General features: G+C 41.7%; 1 protein-coding gene across 1 annotated transcript; it reads left to right on the forward strand.

Moving 5' to 3' along the window:
• Positions 1–398: 398 nt before the first annotated feature.
• Positions 399–13,783, forward strand: egln2 (egl-9 family hypoxia-inducible factor 2). The gene is made up of 6 exons (XM_082501746.1): positions 399–714; positions 1,406–2,873; positions 10,442–10,561; positions 10,779–10,915; positions 11,745–11,812; positions 11,944–13,783. The coding sequence occupies exons 2-6, from the start codon at positions 1,644–1,646 to the stop codon at positions 11,994–11,996; spliced, it is 1,608 nt and encodes a 535-aa protein (XP_082357872.1). The 5' UTR covers positions 399–714; positions 1,406–1,643; the 3' UTR covers positions 11,997–13,783.
• The last annotated feature ends 3,954 nt before the right edge of the window (positions 13,784–17,737 follow it).

Raw genomic sequence — 17,737 nt, forward strand, 5'->3', positions numbered from 1 at the left:
TCTGCTTCAAACGCATGCAGGTTATCATTTTAATAATTATGTAAACCAGAAAAATCACGTATTGATAGACGGATATTCAGTTTTGCAGATTAAATATTCCAGCGTTATTTTGTGAATATTTGCCCCCGACCAGTACAGTGTAAAGATATTTGTCTGATATTTATCCTACGTTTTTATACTTTCGAGTCAACTTTTCTACATTCTGGTATTGTTTAAATAAATATTAAAATCTTTGAATAACATAAACGCATTATTTTCTATAGTATTTTTCTTTCCTCTCACGGGCGGTTTATGTTATTGCTGCTGTAGGTCGGCTATAGTAGCAAGTAGTCACATGGCCGGCCTGCATGCATGTAAACGGCAGTTGGAGCGAGACACAGAGAGAGAGAGAGAGAGCTGTGGGAGGAGGCGAAAGAGAGTAGGGGTGGGGGGAGGCAGACACAAACTGGGGGCGCTCACCGACACAACGGGGAGCGCTTTTTTTGGGTGTTTTGAGGGCGCCTGGCGGATCTCCGGGCTCCTCTTTTCGCCCCTCCGCCCGGTTTAATGTGTCAGGCCGCCGTTGGCTGCCCTCGCCACCTGGATATTATTTATAACCGACAAGAAAATTGGATGGGACGGACGCACGAGCTAGACAATCCCGGAAATAACATGCGTACTCTCAGCCTGTCACGTACGCTCGCCGAGGATTTGCATTGCTGTAGGCTGCCGTAGGTAAGCAGTGGATTGTGCTTTCCCGGCGAGAAATTTCAACGCTTTTAGACCCCATAACCTGCATATTTAACTTATTTAATACTCTGTGGGACGTTTTTCTTTTTTAATGGCGTTCAATAAACCGGTTTAGTCTTTCACTCTTTTTTTCAAGGGGCACTTAACAATAGTGGTGCTGCTAAGTTGGTAATGAATGGCAGACAAAGACGAAATATAAATAATTTAATTGGGGTTTCGTCAAAATTTAATACACTTCACGATGTCGAAGCTTATATTGAAAGCTCCTTTTATAGTGCTCATTTTATCCTATATTATATTTTTATTATTTTCGTGTCCATTGTCAAAGTGGTATAGCCCAACTGTGTGTAAAAGTGACTTGTTTTGACCTTCCTTCTTTGTAATGACTAAAATCTGGGTATAAAGCTGCAGTAAATATTAGCCTGCACATTTTTTCATTTTCTTTACACTGATAGCATATGCTTAGGATTGTATTTTTAAAAATGTATAGGCTGCACTGTTTTCTTGCTCCCACTTAAAAAATACTACGAGTAGGCCTATATACCGCATATATAGCCCAAACTAGGAGTTTGTTGCACCACATAAATATTAGGAATTATTTACATCAGCTCGCTGTGACAGGTGGTCTGCACTGTGCTATTAATAGGTCTAAAGTGTATCGTTTTGCTCTTCACAGAAATGCCCAACACACTCCCAGAATGTATATATAAGACACGGTGACAAACAAACACGCTGCTTCAGAGTATTTAAACCGGAGAAATGGGAGGAATCAAAGGCAGCAGAGGAGGACTTAGTCATGAAACTTCCATCGGTTGCGCCAGGGATCTTCTCCCCCAGAGAGAGCAGCAGCGGCTCAGCTAGAAAATGAGTCGAGGACGTGAAGTACGTGCGCATCCAGCAGATGACGAGATGAAATGGAGAGTTTGGAACAGACGGACCTTGTAAACCCAGCCCGCGGATCCGTCGCAGTTTCACACAAGCAGGACAGAGGAGCGAACAGCAGGCAGTTTGTCAGCGGACCGACAGAGATTCACCACACGCACCGGACGGACATGGGGCTTAATGGCTTATGTGCGGCGCCGGTCGGCAGTCCAACCGCGGCGGAGTTGCTCGCGGATCTAGCCTCTCAGACTGACTCCCCGGGAATCACCACCCCAACGAAGCAATGCAAAACCGGCGTGCCGCTCTACAACGGCGGGGTGGTGTCGCCTTCTGCAACTGTAGAGGGCAACCACTCAGGCGTTTTGGCTCAGACGCCAAATGGTTACCCTGCCCAAGTAACGGGGGTGGAGGGGCAAACGGAGGGCCCCGGGTACCCCCTCACCAGCAGAGCCTGCCTGATGGAGAACGGGGACTGGACTGCTCATGAGAAGCACCCGTCAGTAATGCGGAGACTCAGTGGTGACTTAAAAACCAGACAGGCACAACAGCAGAAAAAGAGATGTGGGGAGAATCGGGAGATTGGGCCAGAGACTGTTAACAGCCAGAGCGTGGGGTCACCTGGACCAGGAGGTTCTATGGACCCAGTATTCGCTTCAGGGGACTCAGACTGGAAGCGGAGAAGGTTGGTAGAGGGAGGCGTTGCAATCAAATCCACAGAAACCAGCAGAGTGGCTCGAGCAGTCGCCCCTCTCTCAGTTGCTGTCAACTGTGGCAACAGTTCCCATTCCAACCAGTTGGCTTCCTTAACCCACGCTGCCCCTCATAATAATCAGCACAGTGGGCACAGTAAGGTGGCTTCTTCAGGCCTTTCAGCTACACCCGGGGTACATGCTGCCCGTAACCCACCACTTCCTGCAGGGACTGGCTGGTCAGCAGAGCGCATAGCCAAGCAGTACATCGTCCCTTGCATGACGTATTATGGGATTTGTGTAAAGGACAACTTCCTGGGCTCCCAGCTGGGCGACAGAGTCCTGGAAGAGGTGGAGACTCTAAATCAGAATGGGAAGTTTCTCGGTGGGCAGCTGGTGAGCCAGAAGAACATTCCCTCCCTTAACATCAGGGGCGACCAGATCGCCTGGGTGGAGGGGAAAGAGCCCGGGTGCGAGAACATTGGAGTGCTGATGGCTCACATAGATGAGGCCGTCATGTACAGCTCTGCCAATGGACAGCTTGGGAACTGTGTCATCAACGGACGCACTAAGGTGAGAGGAGTGGGGGAGGGGGGTGCGGGTGAGAGGTTTTAAAAGAAACGTGCCAGAGAAAACGGAGGACAATAAAGGATGCCAGAGTAGAGCGTCAGTCTGACCTCATTCAAATTGTGCTAGGCTGTCTTGTCTGCCCTGCTTTACCTTCTATAATGCCGACATGTGGGTAGGCAAACACACACCATCGCACCACATGGGGAGAGTGCGCAGGGCTCCTGCTGATAGGATGTCAAGATGAGCCCTGTGTTTGTGGCACATGCGAGAGGGAGGGGCTGCAGTCCTACTCGCACTAGGTTTAGGCCTGCCGAAGTTTATCTCCCCGTCCTAGTCCCTGCCTTCATACCTCTGGCACCCTAAAGAAGAAGAAAACAAACTCGGGGCTGTATCTCCTCCTGCCATCGCTTTATCTCTGCCAGAATTTTCTATCATCACTTTGACCCACACAAACATGGCACAGGCATGGCAGAGGAGTGTTTGTTTTCATTTCCCTTATCTTATATCTCATGCCACGTGAGCAGCATTTTTTTCCCCCTTATTTTACTTTAGCATCACTACGTGACCCAGTTTTTCCATTGATATTTTTCAGACACAGTGCACAATTATCAGAGTGCGGCCCTCAGGAATGAGCCCCAAAATTACAAAATACTTCCCCAATAGTTTGGGAAAAACATTGTAGAAGAGCAAAGAAAAAAAAAGAATTGAACTTTGTTAGTCTTTTTCCATGTGTTTATCTCTGTGTATATCTGTTAGGGGCACTGTATGCTCTCCCCCCTGTCTGTGTTTTACACGCCAGTCTGGGCTGGGTTTTTTTTCCCTTTGTTTTTTTTGTTTTTTTTACTCCTGTTGAAATGCGCAACCTGTTTTATGTGGAAAAGACGTCCAGGATGGCTCTTGATGTTGACCAAATGTGATCTGATCTGAAAAAATAGACACATTAGTGCTCCGCATTGGAAAGCTGTTGCCTGCAAGCTGGCAACCACACAAGTCGTTGCCCCATGATCGGAAGGTCGGGGGTTCGATTCCCCTTAACAGCTACCCTGAGGTACCCCTGAGCAAGGTACCGTCCCTACACACTGCTCCCCGGGCGCCCAATGGCTGCCCACTGCTTCACTGAGTGAATGGGTTAAATGCAGAGAGCAATTTCCCCACGGGGCTCAATAAAGTACAATAATGTACACACTTTCTTCTTCTTCTTCTTCTTCTTTATCTTTTGACACTTTAAGCTGCAGCTTACTTTCATGACAGAAGTGGATTTATCTTTGACGTCAATAACGCATCGAAGGTGTTACTTCGATCTTGAAAACAACAACAACAAAAGAGCAAACACTTAACCCTGGAAACAGTATGCAAATCTTCAATGCAGAACTTTAACGCTGTAAATGTAAAATGTGCTGATTCCAGTTTCTGCAGTGCCATGAAATTAGGAGGACAGTGAGTCAATCTTGGTTGATTATTAGATCCCACTGTTTTATTGTGAAGGATAATACATCCATCACAATGTATTGTGTTAACTTTTACCTACTTGGTCATCTATTCTCTCTTAGATGGGATAACAAACCGAGTGACCCCTTGGTGAAAATGTTCGAGACCTAAACGGCAGTTGTTCCCAGGCCAAAATCACATTGTGCGCTCTTGGTGCATAAAAATAAAAGGAAAAGGTCCGTGCCGCATAGTACAAAATGTCCTGACGGGGTGTTTGTGTGGATTAGTGCGAGAGACAGCATTGCAATAGGTGCAATTGTGGAGTGAGCATGAAAGAAAGAGGAAGTGATGAGGAAAGGAAAAGAGGCAGTACAGAATACAGATACATGGAAGGGGCACCGTGTGGGTACTGTGGGGTACGTCCTCTCGTCTCATTGTCCAGAGTGCACTTGTATTTTTTCCTTCTTCTTGGTGTTCTGCTCTTCTTCTCGTCTTTTCCTTTTCTCCACATTTTCATTTCCCATGTCCTTTACTCCCTTTCTCCTTTCCCGTTTTATCAAGCCCCTTATTTGCTACTTGGGCAAAATATTTCCCTGCCGTTACCTTGGTAACAGGCCCATACAGAGTAGAGCTGCGCATTGTGTATGAAAGAGATGAGGAGAGGAAAAAGAGGGCCTGGCAATGCCCAAAATAATGCCGCACCAGCAGTAAGTAGCACTTTTTTCCCCCAAGCCTGTCTACTGTTAGTCAGCAGAAGGCCGGTTTCGCTGCCTGTGAGAACGTGGGGGGGGGGGGGAAGGCAAGGATTATAGTGTTAACAAAAGGAATGGTAATGTAGTTTACATGACCCAAGGTGATACTGGGAAAGTCTCAAAGATAAGGGATGGGTTAGAGGAGATGTGAACGTGCAGTGGATCAGGGGGTAAAGGGAAGACAGTGATGAGTAAGCGAGAAAGGGCGATGCAGCAGAAGCTTGGCATATTAGGACTGTCTGTCTTCTGCAGTAAAGTGTCCTTAGATGCCCCTCCTAGAGCTCAGCAGTGCCACCGTGCAGGCAGGAGCCAGAAGTCATATACTAACACGCAGGCTAGTCACTGAGTTCCTAGCATGGATGGATGAATGGTTGGATTTTCAGTTTTTAAATCAATTTAATTTCCTTTCAGATAATCTATGGTAAATAGAACCAGATTTTAGTTTTAACAGTTAACATTTGGTTTCCCTTTGATGACAAGTTGGTGTTTATAAGGACGCTCGCCTATCATTTTGAATGCATCTTAATGTGATGTTATGCAAGGTCCACTACTCTAAAGGACCCAGGCTTGGTGCATAATATGTGGAGCTGCTAATTTTTTATTTAAAAAAAAGAAATAGTGTATCGTGTACATGCAAATGCTAACACCTACAGAAATAGTCGTTTGACTGTGTTGCTTAGGCTAATATTCAGGGCTGACTCATACATAATGAGTGCAACTGTGGCTATAGTGTGACTGACTCATAAGGGCACAGCCTATGATCTCACCATTTTTTTTTTTTTTTGGTTTCCTTTGTGTTATGTTCACACAACCCCGAGTAATATACTGTTAACACTAGAGGCTGTTTATTATATTTGAATTTGATTGTGTTTCTAACCATTTATATCTTGTCATGCGGCAATGTCTCCAAATGCGATAGTGCTGTGTTGATGTGATTCAGCTTTAGAGGCTCACATTTTGTAACCTTAATGACAAATTTGTTTGTTTTTTTTTAATTAGGCGAGGGAAAGAGGGGTCTACCGCCTCTTTCAAAACACTCACAGAGTTGCAGTGAATCCAGAGCCTGGGCATGTTAGCAGATATTGGCTATTCTTGAATGGGAGAGTGACACTCACTTGGATCACAGTATTGCTGGTTACGATATGCTGCTAGGGAACAATTATAGAGTTATTGTTTGAACTCACCTAGTCCAAGTCACACCCCTTCTCACACACTCTAAAACCATCCTTCAGCTTATATGAGCAGCAAACTAGATGTGAATCTGGCTAAGCAGCGGGCCGTGACATCAAACTGGAAGGACGGCAGAGATATGAGCTGGGAGTGGCAGAGCAGTTCAGCCTTATTCCGTTTTATTCACCCGGGCTCTTATCTCATTCTCAATTTGGAAGAAATTAATAATCTCTTTTTCTGCCTTATATGAAATCTCCTGCTCTCCCGGCTGCTTCTGAGTAATCAGTTTTGAAAATGGAGCAAAAATACTGTGCTGCTTGACAGTTAGTGACTCAGCAGGTCTCAACTGTGGAATTGAAAAAGATTTGTTTTACCGAAGAGTCCTTGAGCAGCTCCAAAACATTCACCATCAAGGACTTGTTGACTTTGATTCACGTTTTCCATTCATCCGAAAGGGCTCAGGGCTGCCACACGGCAAAATGTGGTGGAGATTGAGGACTTCTTTTGGCCTGCTAACACACTTCTCTTATGTTTTCATAGCATAGAGTTTGGGAGACATGCACAAGGCTTGTGGGATCCGCAGGGGACTTTAAAATAGTAATGTTTGCAACCGTAAGGAGTAACCGATCTGTGCAGTCTATATCTGTTGCAGCAGATGAGTAATATGACTCAAAGAGGATTTTAAAACAGTTTACTTGAAGGTTAACGAATCCTGAAATGTTTATAGAAACATAACTACCACCAAAACCCAGACTGAAAACTTTTTGTTTCTGAAATTCTCCTTAGCGTTTGGAGTCATCACAGTCAACTTGCAACATTTTCGCTGCTGTGCGTCACACGCATAAAAATGCCTTCCCTCTCTTTTACTCGATCACCTTGGCAAACGGCAATGCCTGTATTTGTTCAGCCACCCCCTCACCCAGCCCCACCCCCCACCTCCACCATAATTCCCTTTATCTGAATATGCATGTGGCAATGGAGTTTATTTTTGTTCTCCTCCAGAACAGCTTGTTCTGCCTGCCTGCCCGTCACCTGGGTATCTACCCAGAGCTGCCATTAGAGCATTAATGCTGGTCCCGGGCAGGCATGTGGTTTGTGCAAGTTAGACTTGAACTTACTGAGGGGAGAGATGAGGAGGTGAGGAGGGCCAGAAATGACAGATAGGATCAATTTGTGCTGTTTAGCTGACCGAGTATTGTGTGTCTGTGGGTGTCTTTGCAACTGACAGGTGTAGACTGATGCAATGTGGATGTATATGAAACTTATTTGAATACTATCGTTGTGTTAGAAAACTTTTTTTTTTCACCTCAGGTAGGTTTAAAGTAAAAAATAATAATAAAATAAAACAATAACTCATCTTCTAAATTATATACCCTTCTTGTGTACGCTTTGATAGCCACAGTGTATCAGTGTGTGTTTAATGTGTTTATGCTTCAGGGCTAGGCCTGAGGTGCCTGATGCGGCATATCACATGTTAATTGTGGTTAATTACAGCTGTTAAGACAGTTTGTGGGCATTTATGGGGGAAACCATACTTCCTCGAATACATGCACACCCAAAATATTTACACTCATTGTTAAAAAAATCAAATTTGTCATTGAGTATCAAAATGTCTGGTATGCCATTTTCCCGTTCTCAATAGCTGCGATTCAGATGATCACAAACTGCCTACCAGAATCCACTCTGCTTCAAAGATAGCTGCCATTAAAATAAAACTACTTATAAAAATTATACTCATAAGTATTCTAAACCTGAATAGTTTCCTTTTTGAATTAAGTCAAAACCAAAGTATACCTTTATACAGTTTGCTGTCTGTTTAATGACAGAGTGCATATTTATCCTTTGCACAACAGAGCAGCTTCTTGTCTGCACAAAAGGGCACGTACCCCCACAAGACCGATCAGCTGTTATCACTGTGGTACAAGGTCAGCAGCAGAAGGTAATATGTGAACTTGACAGGGTGCTAAAAGTAGACTCCTGTCTGGTATTTTCTTCTTCTTGTCACTGTTTGGCATGAAGATGTTGCCAAGTCAACAAGTAGAGGTCCTAAGGGTTAGCACATCAAAACAAACGATCAGTTGTTCAAAAAAAGCCGAAAATGACCAATTATAAGGCAAACTTTTTCTTCTTTTTTTTTACACTCCTCAGCCGTAAAAGGCTGACGGGCTATTGTCACTTCACTGGATGGGTGGCTTGGACAACTTAGTTTATGACTGCGATAGAATTCACAGAATTAGAGGCGTCATAGGAGCTTATACTGATGCCATAAGTATGTCTACTGCACGTCATGGATAAGTTTGAATATCAGTGACCTCAACCCCAAAGAGTCAGAGGTCATATTTTTCTGAAAATCTTGTAAATGCAATAACTAAAAAAGGAAGTCACCTAAGATTTTCAAATAGATACTTTAGGTCTATCTACTAAAAATCTCGGCCAGGTTTGAATCTCACTGATCTCGATCTCAAGGTCAGAGGTCAGGTTTTCTTAAAAAATAAAAATAAAAATATCTTGTGAATGCAATAACTCACGAACAAGGCGACGTATGGTTTTGAAAACAATGCCATTGGTACATCTAATAGAAATCTCAAGACGAGTTCTAATCCTGGTGACCTTGACATCAAAGTCAAAATAACCCAAGAGAGTGCCTGGTTCTCCTGGAAATTTGTAAAAGGGTGTTGTTGTTGTTGTTGTTGTTGTTGTTTTTTTTTTTTCTCTTCCCACTGTCATCGAGTACTTGCTCATAGGGGTCATCTGATTGTTGGGAGCTTTTTCTGTATTATTGTAGGGACTCTGTTGAAATAAATTCTAAGTAAAGCGACACTTCTGATGATCATAAGCAACACACCCAAATATCCGTTTTTCATTTTGTACAATTAGTCTGCTCATTTTGACATGGACACCGTTTGGCAGTCTGAGTCGAGAAGAAGAGGTCTAGAGGTTAATGAGCGCTAACTCTGAGCACTGGTCAGTAATGAGAGCAGACAATTGTTGCCAAGCAGAGTCACACAATCAAGCTCACTTTTCTATGAAGCCCAGCAAGAGGAGCAGGAAAGCATGCATCAAAGCTCTCCTCCACAAAGTGTTACAGTCACTTTTGAGTTTCACAAACAACACTAGGGCAGGTGTGTTTGTCTTAGAAATCTATGTGAGCAGGCTTTCATTTCCTAAGGGTACAAGTTGCACACTGTAGTACAAGAACTTAAACGATAGCATCAGCTGAGTTAAATCAATACTGCGGCATTGCAGAAGCTGTTAGCAATGAATAATAGTATTGCTCAGCTGAGCTAAAGTGATGCGCTGACTCGTATTGTAAGCTTTGCTTCCCATGCAGAACAGTATAAGTCAAGACAATGACAGTATCTTCTTCTGTTGTCAACCTGGAGAGATAATAATGAAATCGTTACTTTACATGCTGCCAAATGCATCAGCCACAATCTCCGCTAGCAAAAGCTGATGTCAGTGAGTAAGTGAATCAGCTATAGATTTTTCATATATTGAGGAGACTTAAAGCCAGAGGAGACAGTTTGGAAAGTTACTGAAGCACAAATATGCCCCAGTTAATCTGAAGAATATGTCACACAGCCTTGTATGTATCATATTTTGGCACAGCTCTATTTTTTAGCCTACAGCCACGTGGCCCTGTAGTGGCCCTCGTCTGGAATGCGCATTGAACGAAGGACTTTTCACGCAGGTCTCAGTTCCCTCTGTCTCCCCAGAGAAAGCAGTGCTCTCCTGCTTCACAGCCTCCAACTCTCAGACGTCAAGCAGGGGAAATACCAGCGTGAAACCATTGTTTGCAGATCGTTTCTTTGCTGAACTCTGACATATTTCTTTGCTTTACTGCGCTGCCCACTTAATAACACTATGGAAAATATTAAATATTCAAATAGTGCTCGTGTGTGTGTGTGTGTGTGTGTGTGTGTGTGTGTGTATATGTGTATAGATAGATAGATAGATAGATAGATATGGTGGTGTGGTTTACTGCAGAGGGTTCGAAAAGCCAAATGTGAGAGATGATTAGAGCAGGAGATGAGGAGGAGGGTAGCTGCATCATTCCTGCACTGCATCACTCGTATCTTCTGCTAGTGGCCGACCTTTCAAACAGTCCTGCCTCTACGTTACAAATATGGCTGAAGAATAAAAATCAAAAGTTAACTCTGTGTTTTTTGTTATAATGGTGTATCAAGTTATAACTAATGATCCCATTTCTTCTGTTTTTAGGCCATGGTTGCCTGTTACCCAGGTAACGGGGCAGGGTACGTGCGCCACATTGACAACCCTAACGGTGATGGACGGTGCATCACCTGTATCTACTATCTTAACAAGAACTGGGATGCCAAGGTACATTTTTTTCCACTATTTGTTTCACTCAGTTGAAATGAGAAAAACAAGTTAATCATCATTAGTTTATATGTGCATCTAATGTTATTGCATTATTATTATTATTATTATTATTATTATTTTGTATTTGGTAACCCGGGTAAACCCTCAGGGATTCGCATTATGTACTTTGGAAATAAGTATTTCTGTTTCTGTTATGCATTTGTCTTGTTTGTAGAAACAAGGTGGGTTGCTGCAGATCTATCCTGAAGGCAAAAATGTGGTAGCCAAAGTTGAACCTCTCTTCGACCGGCTGCTCATCTTCTGGTCTGACCGCAGGAACCCACATGAAGTTAGGCCAGCCTACTCAACTCGGTTAGTAACACGTGCACATTAATTCATGTAAAATCATGCAATGGGTTATTGGCAGCTAACTGTCTTCTGTTGCTCAGTTCTATAAGTACATCATAATTAACATACAGTTTAGGCTTTTTGTGCAGAAACCAATATATGTTTTTATCAAAACTATTCCAGCAGGTTAAAAAAAGATTACATTTATATTTTCCCTTCGCTCCCCTCTCTCTATTCTCATTTTACTTCAGCGTGGTCATTGTCGGTGTCTTTCTACAGTTGATTACGTGTGTGTATAGAAAACTGGGTTTCACATGGGTTGAAGTTTCCTTGATGCTCACACGAGATAATTCGGACCCACTTTACAGACCGACGTAAGCGTTTGCATGTTTACAAGGTCACGTGGCACGTAGCCTTTTACTCTCCCATCTCCTCTCCTCTGCGTCTTGACTGCTGGGGGGCGAGGTGGGGCCGGAGGCAGGAAATATGTGTTTCCTGAGGAGGTCGGTGGGAGGGAGTGGGGAGGAAGGTTCGATTGCAGGACTCGTGCTGGAAAGGCAAAGACATGAGAGACAGGAATAAACAATACAGCCCCACAGGAGAGATGAGAAACAGCAAGAATTAACCCTATGCTGCCTGTGACGTCTGCGGCCTGGTCGACTTTAGTTTTTATTTGTTTCTTTTGTGACATTGTGACTGTTACGACCATTGTGTTCCTGCTTTATCAATTTATAAAATTCACAGACAATGTCTCTTTTTCTTCTTCTTTTTTTTCCCCCCTTTTTGAGCCATAGTTCTTTGTCCATAAAAAGATGAGCTTTTATTCTTATTTCATCCTTTTTGTCTCTTGCAGCTATGCCATCACAGTCTGGTACTTTGATGCCAAAGAGAGAGCAGAGGCTAAAGAGAAATACCGATTGGGTGAGTTTTCTTTTTAGTTAAATGCCTGTTTTTACTCTTCTTGGTTGTGAGCAGCGTTACTTCTTGTTTCATTTGGTGTAATTTGTTGCTGCATGACGATTAATATGCCTTTTCTGTTCTTGCATCCATAGCAACAGGACAGAAAGGTGTTCAAGTGCCTGTCACTCAAAACAGCAGGACATAAATCTCATCTAGTGACTGGAGAGCACTCTCAGAGCATTACGTGCCTTCCTTAACTGTTAATGGACATTGTGATCATTAAGAGAGATGCCGTTAAGCTATTCATCACCACAGCTCTTCAAGTGTCGGCTGTCAGAGTCACATCACAGCCCGTGATGTAATATTTTTGCTGCCCTATGACCGGGCTGCTGAAACGTAGAGCACAGCGAGCAGGATTGTATGGCAAAGGTCATATTTGCACGTCGTGGCAGAAGAAGAAGGAAAATTACTCGAGCTTCTCACTGAATCGCCTATGAACACAGCAAGCTGAAAAACATTATTGCAGTTTTTGCCTGTTCAGTTATCAGCGGTGTATTGAGATATCAACGTTTTTACTCTGCTCTCGTGTATTTTTTTCCCAAGCGAAACACAAAGAGCAAAAGTGGTAAATCAATGGAAGCACAGTAGAAATCAATGCCATGAGATTCTTTGCTCCCTCTCAACTGTAAGACAGTGCCCTTGTCTCATGATGTGGGCAAGACAAAAGAAATGGGCCATGACAACGCAAAGAGTGGCTGTCAGCCACGATGCAGTGGACAGCCGCGCCGTGGCACTCATTCGGTCCTGGCTGAAGGACTAAGTCTTGCATGGGGACAGCTCTACACCATAGTTTGACACTGTATAGCACACTATGTAGGGTTCATAACGTGTGGGCTCTTTTGCAACAGCCTCTCAAAATGTTAGTGCAGTAAAAACACAAATCCAGCATGAACCTCTTTTTTTTTTTTTTTTTTTTTTTTTTAATCTTTAGTAGATACAATGTGTGTGTAACAGATTTTCAAGAAGTAAAGCTGTTCTACATACTTGATGGAGAGTCCTCTGTAAATGACTGAAATTCACAGCTCACATATGAGACAAGAGGCAAGATGTTCACTGACAGTGGACAATACAGGGTTTGAAGAAAGTGTGTGTGTGTGTGTGTGCGTGTGTGTGTGTGTGTGTGTGTGTGTGTGTGTGTGTGTGTGTGTGTGTGTGTGTGTGTGCAGATCCAGCTTGATTCTTAACTGTTCTTAACAAAATGGAAACAACAAGTTACCGTCAGTGTGGATGCTGTTGAACAAATCTACCCACCCCCTTAAAAAAAAAAAAGAAGAGGCACACAAAAACAAAAGATGGATAGCAAAAAGAATCAGATGTCTAAGTTAAACTTAGCAGTAATTAACAGAACGATTAATCTCAGTCAGTCTGTGTGCTCGAGACCTTTTCATATACAAAGCACAGAGTAAACATACACTGTATAAATGAACAAACAGCCAGGTGAAAATATTGCCTACTCGTGTGTGGGATTGAGTATTTGTGTGTAAATGTGCACGTGTCCGTCAGATTCCAGTGTCTTGAAGAGGGCTGCAGGTATTCTCTCAGTGTATCTTAGATTGATTGAAGAGAAGGTTGTTTTTTTTTTTTTTTTTAATAAAAAAAAAAAAAGCACTTTATTGTTTAAAATTGCCATGCGTGAATGATAGAGGGGGAAAACATGATTACAAATGTAGATTAATGACTTTATGCTGTGTATAATATGATTCATTCAAATGCAATAGAAACTAAAACAATGAGAAAGAATGGAAGCTGTCTTTTTAAAAAAAATGTATTTAATTAAAATGTTTCTGTTTTGTACACGAAAATTGTAATTGATCTACTGGGCGGGGGAGAAAAAAAATTCTAACCTGAATTGTAGTTTAACTTGCTTTCTCTTCATCTTAGATGAGAGAGCATCTTCCAGTACATTTTTAAATAAACATGTTTTCCAATGCAGTAATCTCATGTGAACTTTGTAAAGCATTATGACTATAACAAGTGACTTGATCTCCAAATATCGTATAAATGTGTGCTTATATTAAAATAAAATGTCAAGCTCTTTTTTCAATGTTGCACACAATGTTCCAAGGCCAGTTCACCAAAGTGAGTATCTGTCTTTACACAGAGAGCATCAGGAAACCGATAACGTGTCGGTCCTTATGATTCATAATAAAAAATCCTAACTAGCAGGCTCAGTGTTGCAGATTTAAATGTTCATAGGCAAGTTGTTAAGGGTACGCCTGATCCAACAAGCATCTCTAATTAAAGCGTCTTTTACAAAGTGCCTGACACCAAAAGAACCTTAAATAGAAGAAAAACGGCTAAACTGATGCTTAAATGGTACAAGGCCAGAGATATGATTACCCAAAGTGTCTTTAGCTAGAGTTTTTTTGTTTGTTTTGTTTTTAAAACCTTCTGAAGCAAAATTAAGGGAACAATGAGTCAAAAGGTTTGGGGGCCTCCACCCCAAAACCCCAACCTCCATGTGTTTTAAGTGACTATATGGGACCAGCAGTAGCAAACAAAGGCCTAAGGGACCAGTTGGAAGAGTGGGTCGATAAAAGCTGTGCGATGTACTGGGGTGTGTTACAATTCAAAGCTTTAATAGTTAATATGAAACTGACAGGAAGCCAGTGAATAGATTTTAGAATTTGGGAGATATGAGGCCTTCCCCTTGAATCAGTTAAAAGATGTGCAGCTGCATTTTGGGCAGTTGGCAGTATAAAGATGATTTGTTGAGACGGTTAAATTGAGAGTTTAAATAATTTGAGTAAGAAAAGATAAAAGCATGAACAATTTGATCCAACTCTGCCTTGGAAATAACACACATTAACTTATCAGGGTTCCTTGGATGAAAAAGTGACAGATGAATTATCTTCCTGGCATAACAGTTTGAAGACAGGGAATTGTCCAAGACAACCCCAAAGTTACGTGCAGCACTGTGCGCTCACTTGTTACCTTATTTATAGTTTGGACTTGAGCAATACAGCTCTCCAGTATTTCTGAGGATCTTTCAGGTTTTTTTTCTTCAAACCTAAGGACATGTTTTTCTAAAAGTCTGTCACAAAACATATTTGTTCCCAATTCCTCAGTTGAATCTAATGATAAAACAGTTTAAGTTAACAGAAAAGGAGTAATTCCTTGTGTAATTCCAAACAACTTTTAGCCAAAACCTAGAGATATCTCGGTATGGTGTGCAGTATCTGACACAGGACATAGAGATGCATCTGGCACATCAGGTAATCCTTGTACTGCTCATTGAGGGAATCAGAATAAAAGACCTAAGATCTGCCAAATTACACAGAAAATCAGTGGCAACAGGTCTAATGGAGAGATGAATCCAAATTTGGATTCTGGTTCAAATCCTTGTCAATATATGTATATATATGGAGGAGGTCAGTAGAAAACATGGTGCATTTTTAGCCCATGGTGTTAGGGATCTTATCACAACTGATGACATTGATTGGCATTTTAATGCCAAATACTGTACTGCCAATATAGTAAAAACGTACCATGATAGAAAAACACTATCAGCCATGGACTGACCTCCTCAGAGCCTGATCTCATCTTTACTTTTTTTTTCAAATCCTTGAAATTTGAGAACAAAGAAGTGTCTCTATGATGTAGTGGCTAAGACATTCACCCCAGTTTAAGGCTGGGAGGAAACAAATTTAACCTCAGGGGGTCACAAGCTAAGGTACTCCTATTTCCAGTCCAAGCCTGGATAAATGGAAGGGTTGGATGAGGAACTGTGCTGTATGAAATGTGTGGATCCATTTGCTGCGGTGAACCCTTTGGGAAATAAGGGAGCAGCGATGAGGTTGGTATCACAATGTTGTTATAAATTAGAACTTTCATGTGCCATAATATGTTCAGACCAGATATCTACCCCACATGGGGATATGACCCATGAAAACTTACCCCATCCACTTTTTAAAGTTTCTCAGAAAACAGATGTAAGAAAATCCAAGCCTCCAGTGCTTGTTTTTGTTACTCGGGATTCAAAGCCGTTAAATTTCTGCGTCGTTTCTAATGAAACTATTGATATTGATGCTCAAAGTTGATTACAGGGGGAAAAAACAATGATACAGCTTTAAATGTTCTTGAGCTATTGTGCATAATAATCTTTACATCTTATACCGACTATCTCTACATTCACACTAGTGAAATTGTGCATTCAGGGTCACAGTCATTTATACATTACGAGATAAATAAGTGTTTTTTTTTACAAGGATTAAGTAAATTTTTGTAAAAGCTTACGTGTAAAAACCAAAGAAGTGACATTTCCTTAAATATTTTGTTAAAAATACTCATATAAACGTTCAAGCTCATCTTGAATCCAATCTGTTTTTTAAATCAGACAGAACCTTTGTCAGCCTGTACTTTCAAGTACAGTGATGACTGATAACTACCTTAACCTTTTTTATTTTCTCATTGTCATGAGATTCATTATCATTGTTCAGTGCAATAGCTTCTGTTAACATCCCGAGTACCCTTCACAGAGCTGGAACACACTGTTGCCGGAACATTAGGGGATGCTAATCCCTTTAGATTTTGATATCCTTTGATGTTTTAGTGAGTTTTCATGTAAAAAGCCCAAACATGTGAGAATATCATTTTGAATTTAATACCCTTAGAATCTAAGCTGTGTCAAACAGACCAAACGACAGCAAGTTGTCAGATTCTGTTGCACGTATTCTGGTGTATGATTAAAAGAGTTGGATTTTATTTGATGACATTTCAGCTCCATTAGCTCATCATAGTCACGTGTAAAACACATGACAGATTTTAGGGCTTCACTATTGACATGATACCTGATAGGATCACGGATAACTCAATTTGTAGAAACACAATGAAGGCAAGGAAACAATAGCAACATTTTACACAGGTCATCTTGATCGTTTCGGTTATCGCCCTCACGACAGTGTAACCACGTGATCTGAATAGACTGCCGGCATAACTACCTCCTGCTGTTGGCAGAGAAACCATCCACGGTGCTTATCAATGTTTTTACATAAAAATATTTTATGAATGTAGTACAATCTCACAATCTCTGCTATTATGATCCTAGTTTCTTCCAAATTATCTTGAACAAATGTCAAAAATGAATAGTAAAATGTAACCAAACACTTGCTCAGACAATGCACTTTTATGGCTCTTGTTTCTGTTTGGAAGCACTGTTACAGTTTCCTCTTTCCTCCTACACAGTCCTGGAGGCTCACCTAAACTATGATTTGTACTTTTGTTGTTTGAAATTTTTAAATTCACTGTTGTACAGTGTCCCTTCTGAATGTGTGTGATACTGGATAAGGAAAGATTTAAACCCTACCCCTAATTTTCTGATTAATTGCAACAAAATGTGCTTTATACTATATAACCACATGTCCGCACTGTCCTTGCCAGCACCTTATTGTTGGATGTAGATGATTGGTTGTTTTTAATATTCTTACTCATTGCGCATATAGAGAGAATATAGGTTGCAGAGAGAGAGAGCCATTATGGAGAGCAAGTAATGTAAAGATTTATTGCAGTCCTTACAAAGCATACCACTGGAAAAATTTCTGAAGTGACTTTGGGAAAACTCAAAGTCACACCTATGAACTAAGATCTATGAACTAATGGAACTATTTTGCTTGTTCACAGAGTTTTGTATTTTCTGTTGTTTATTTGCTAAATCTTCAAATTAGCACAGACAGCTTTCCTTGCAGCACTGCCACAGTATTTGTATCTGCTGGTGGGGTTGCTCATGGGTTAAAACAAAACCAAAATAAACCAGAGTAACTTTTTAAGCGTATATTTTACAATGTGACAGCATGTGTTTCAACAGCTTTGTGGCAAACACGTTTATTGCTGTCACATTGTGCCACCTTGTGGTTTATTTCCCTTCACAGACGAACCGTCTACTTGGTT

The sequence above is a fragment of the Aulonocara stuartgranti genome, assembly GCF_965226115.1.
Source record: "Aulonocara stuartgranti genome assembly, chromosome: 14".
Taxonomy (NCBI): Eukaryota; Metazoa; Chordata; class Actinopteri; order Cichliformes; family Cichlidae; genus Aulonocara; species Aulonocara stuartgranti.

Coding starts and splice junctions, on each gene's coding strand:
- egln2 (XM_082501746.1), top strand. CDS start 1,644: ATGGAGAGTTTGGAACAGACGGACCTTGTAAACCCAGCCCGCGGATCC. Junction 2,874..10,441: donor TCATCAACGGACGCACTAAG/GTGAGAGGAGTG, acceptor TTCTGTTTTTAG/GCCATGGTTGCCTGTTACCC. Junction 11,813..11,943: donor TAAAGAGAAATACCGATTGG/GTGAGTTTTCTT, acceptor TTGCATCCATAG/CAACAGGACAGAAAGGTGTT.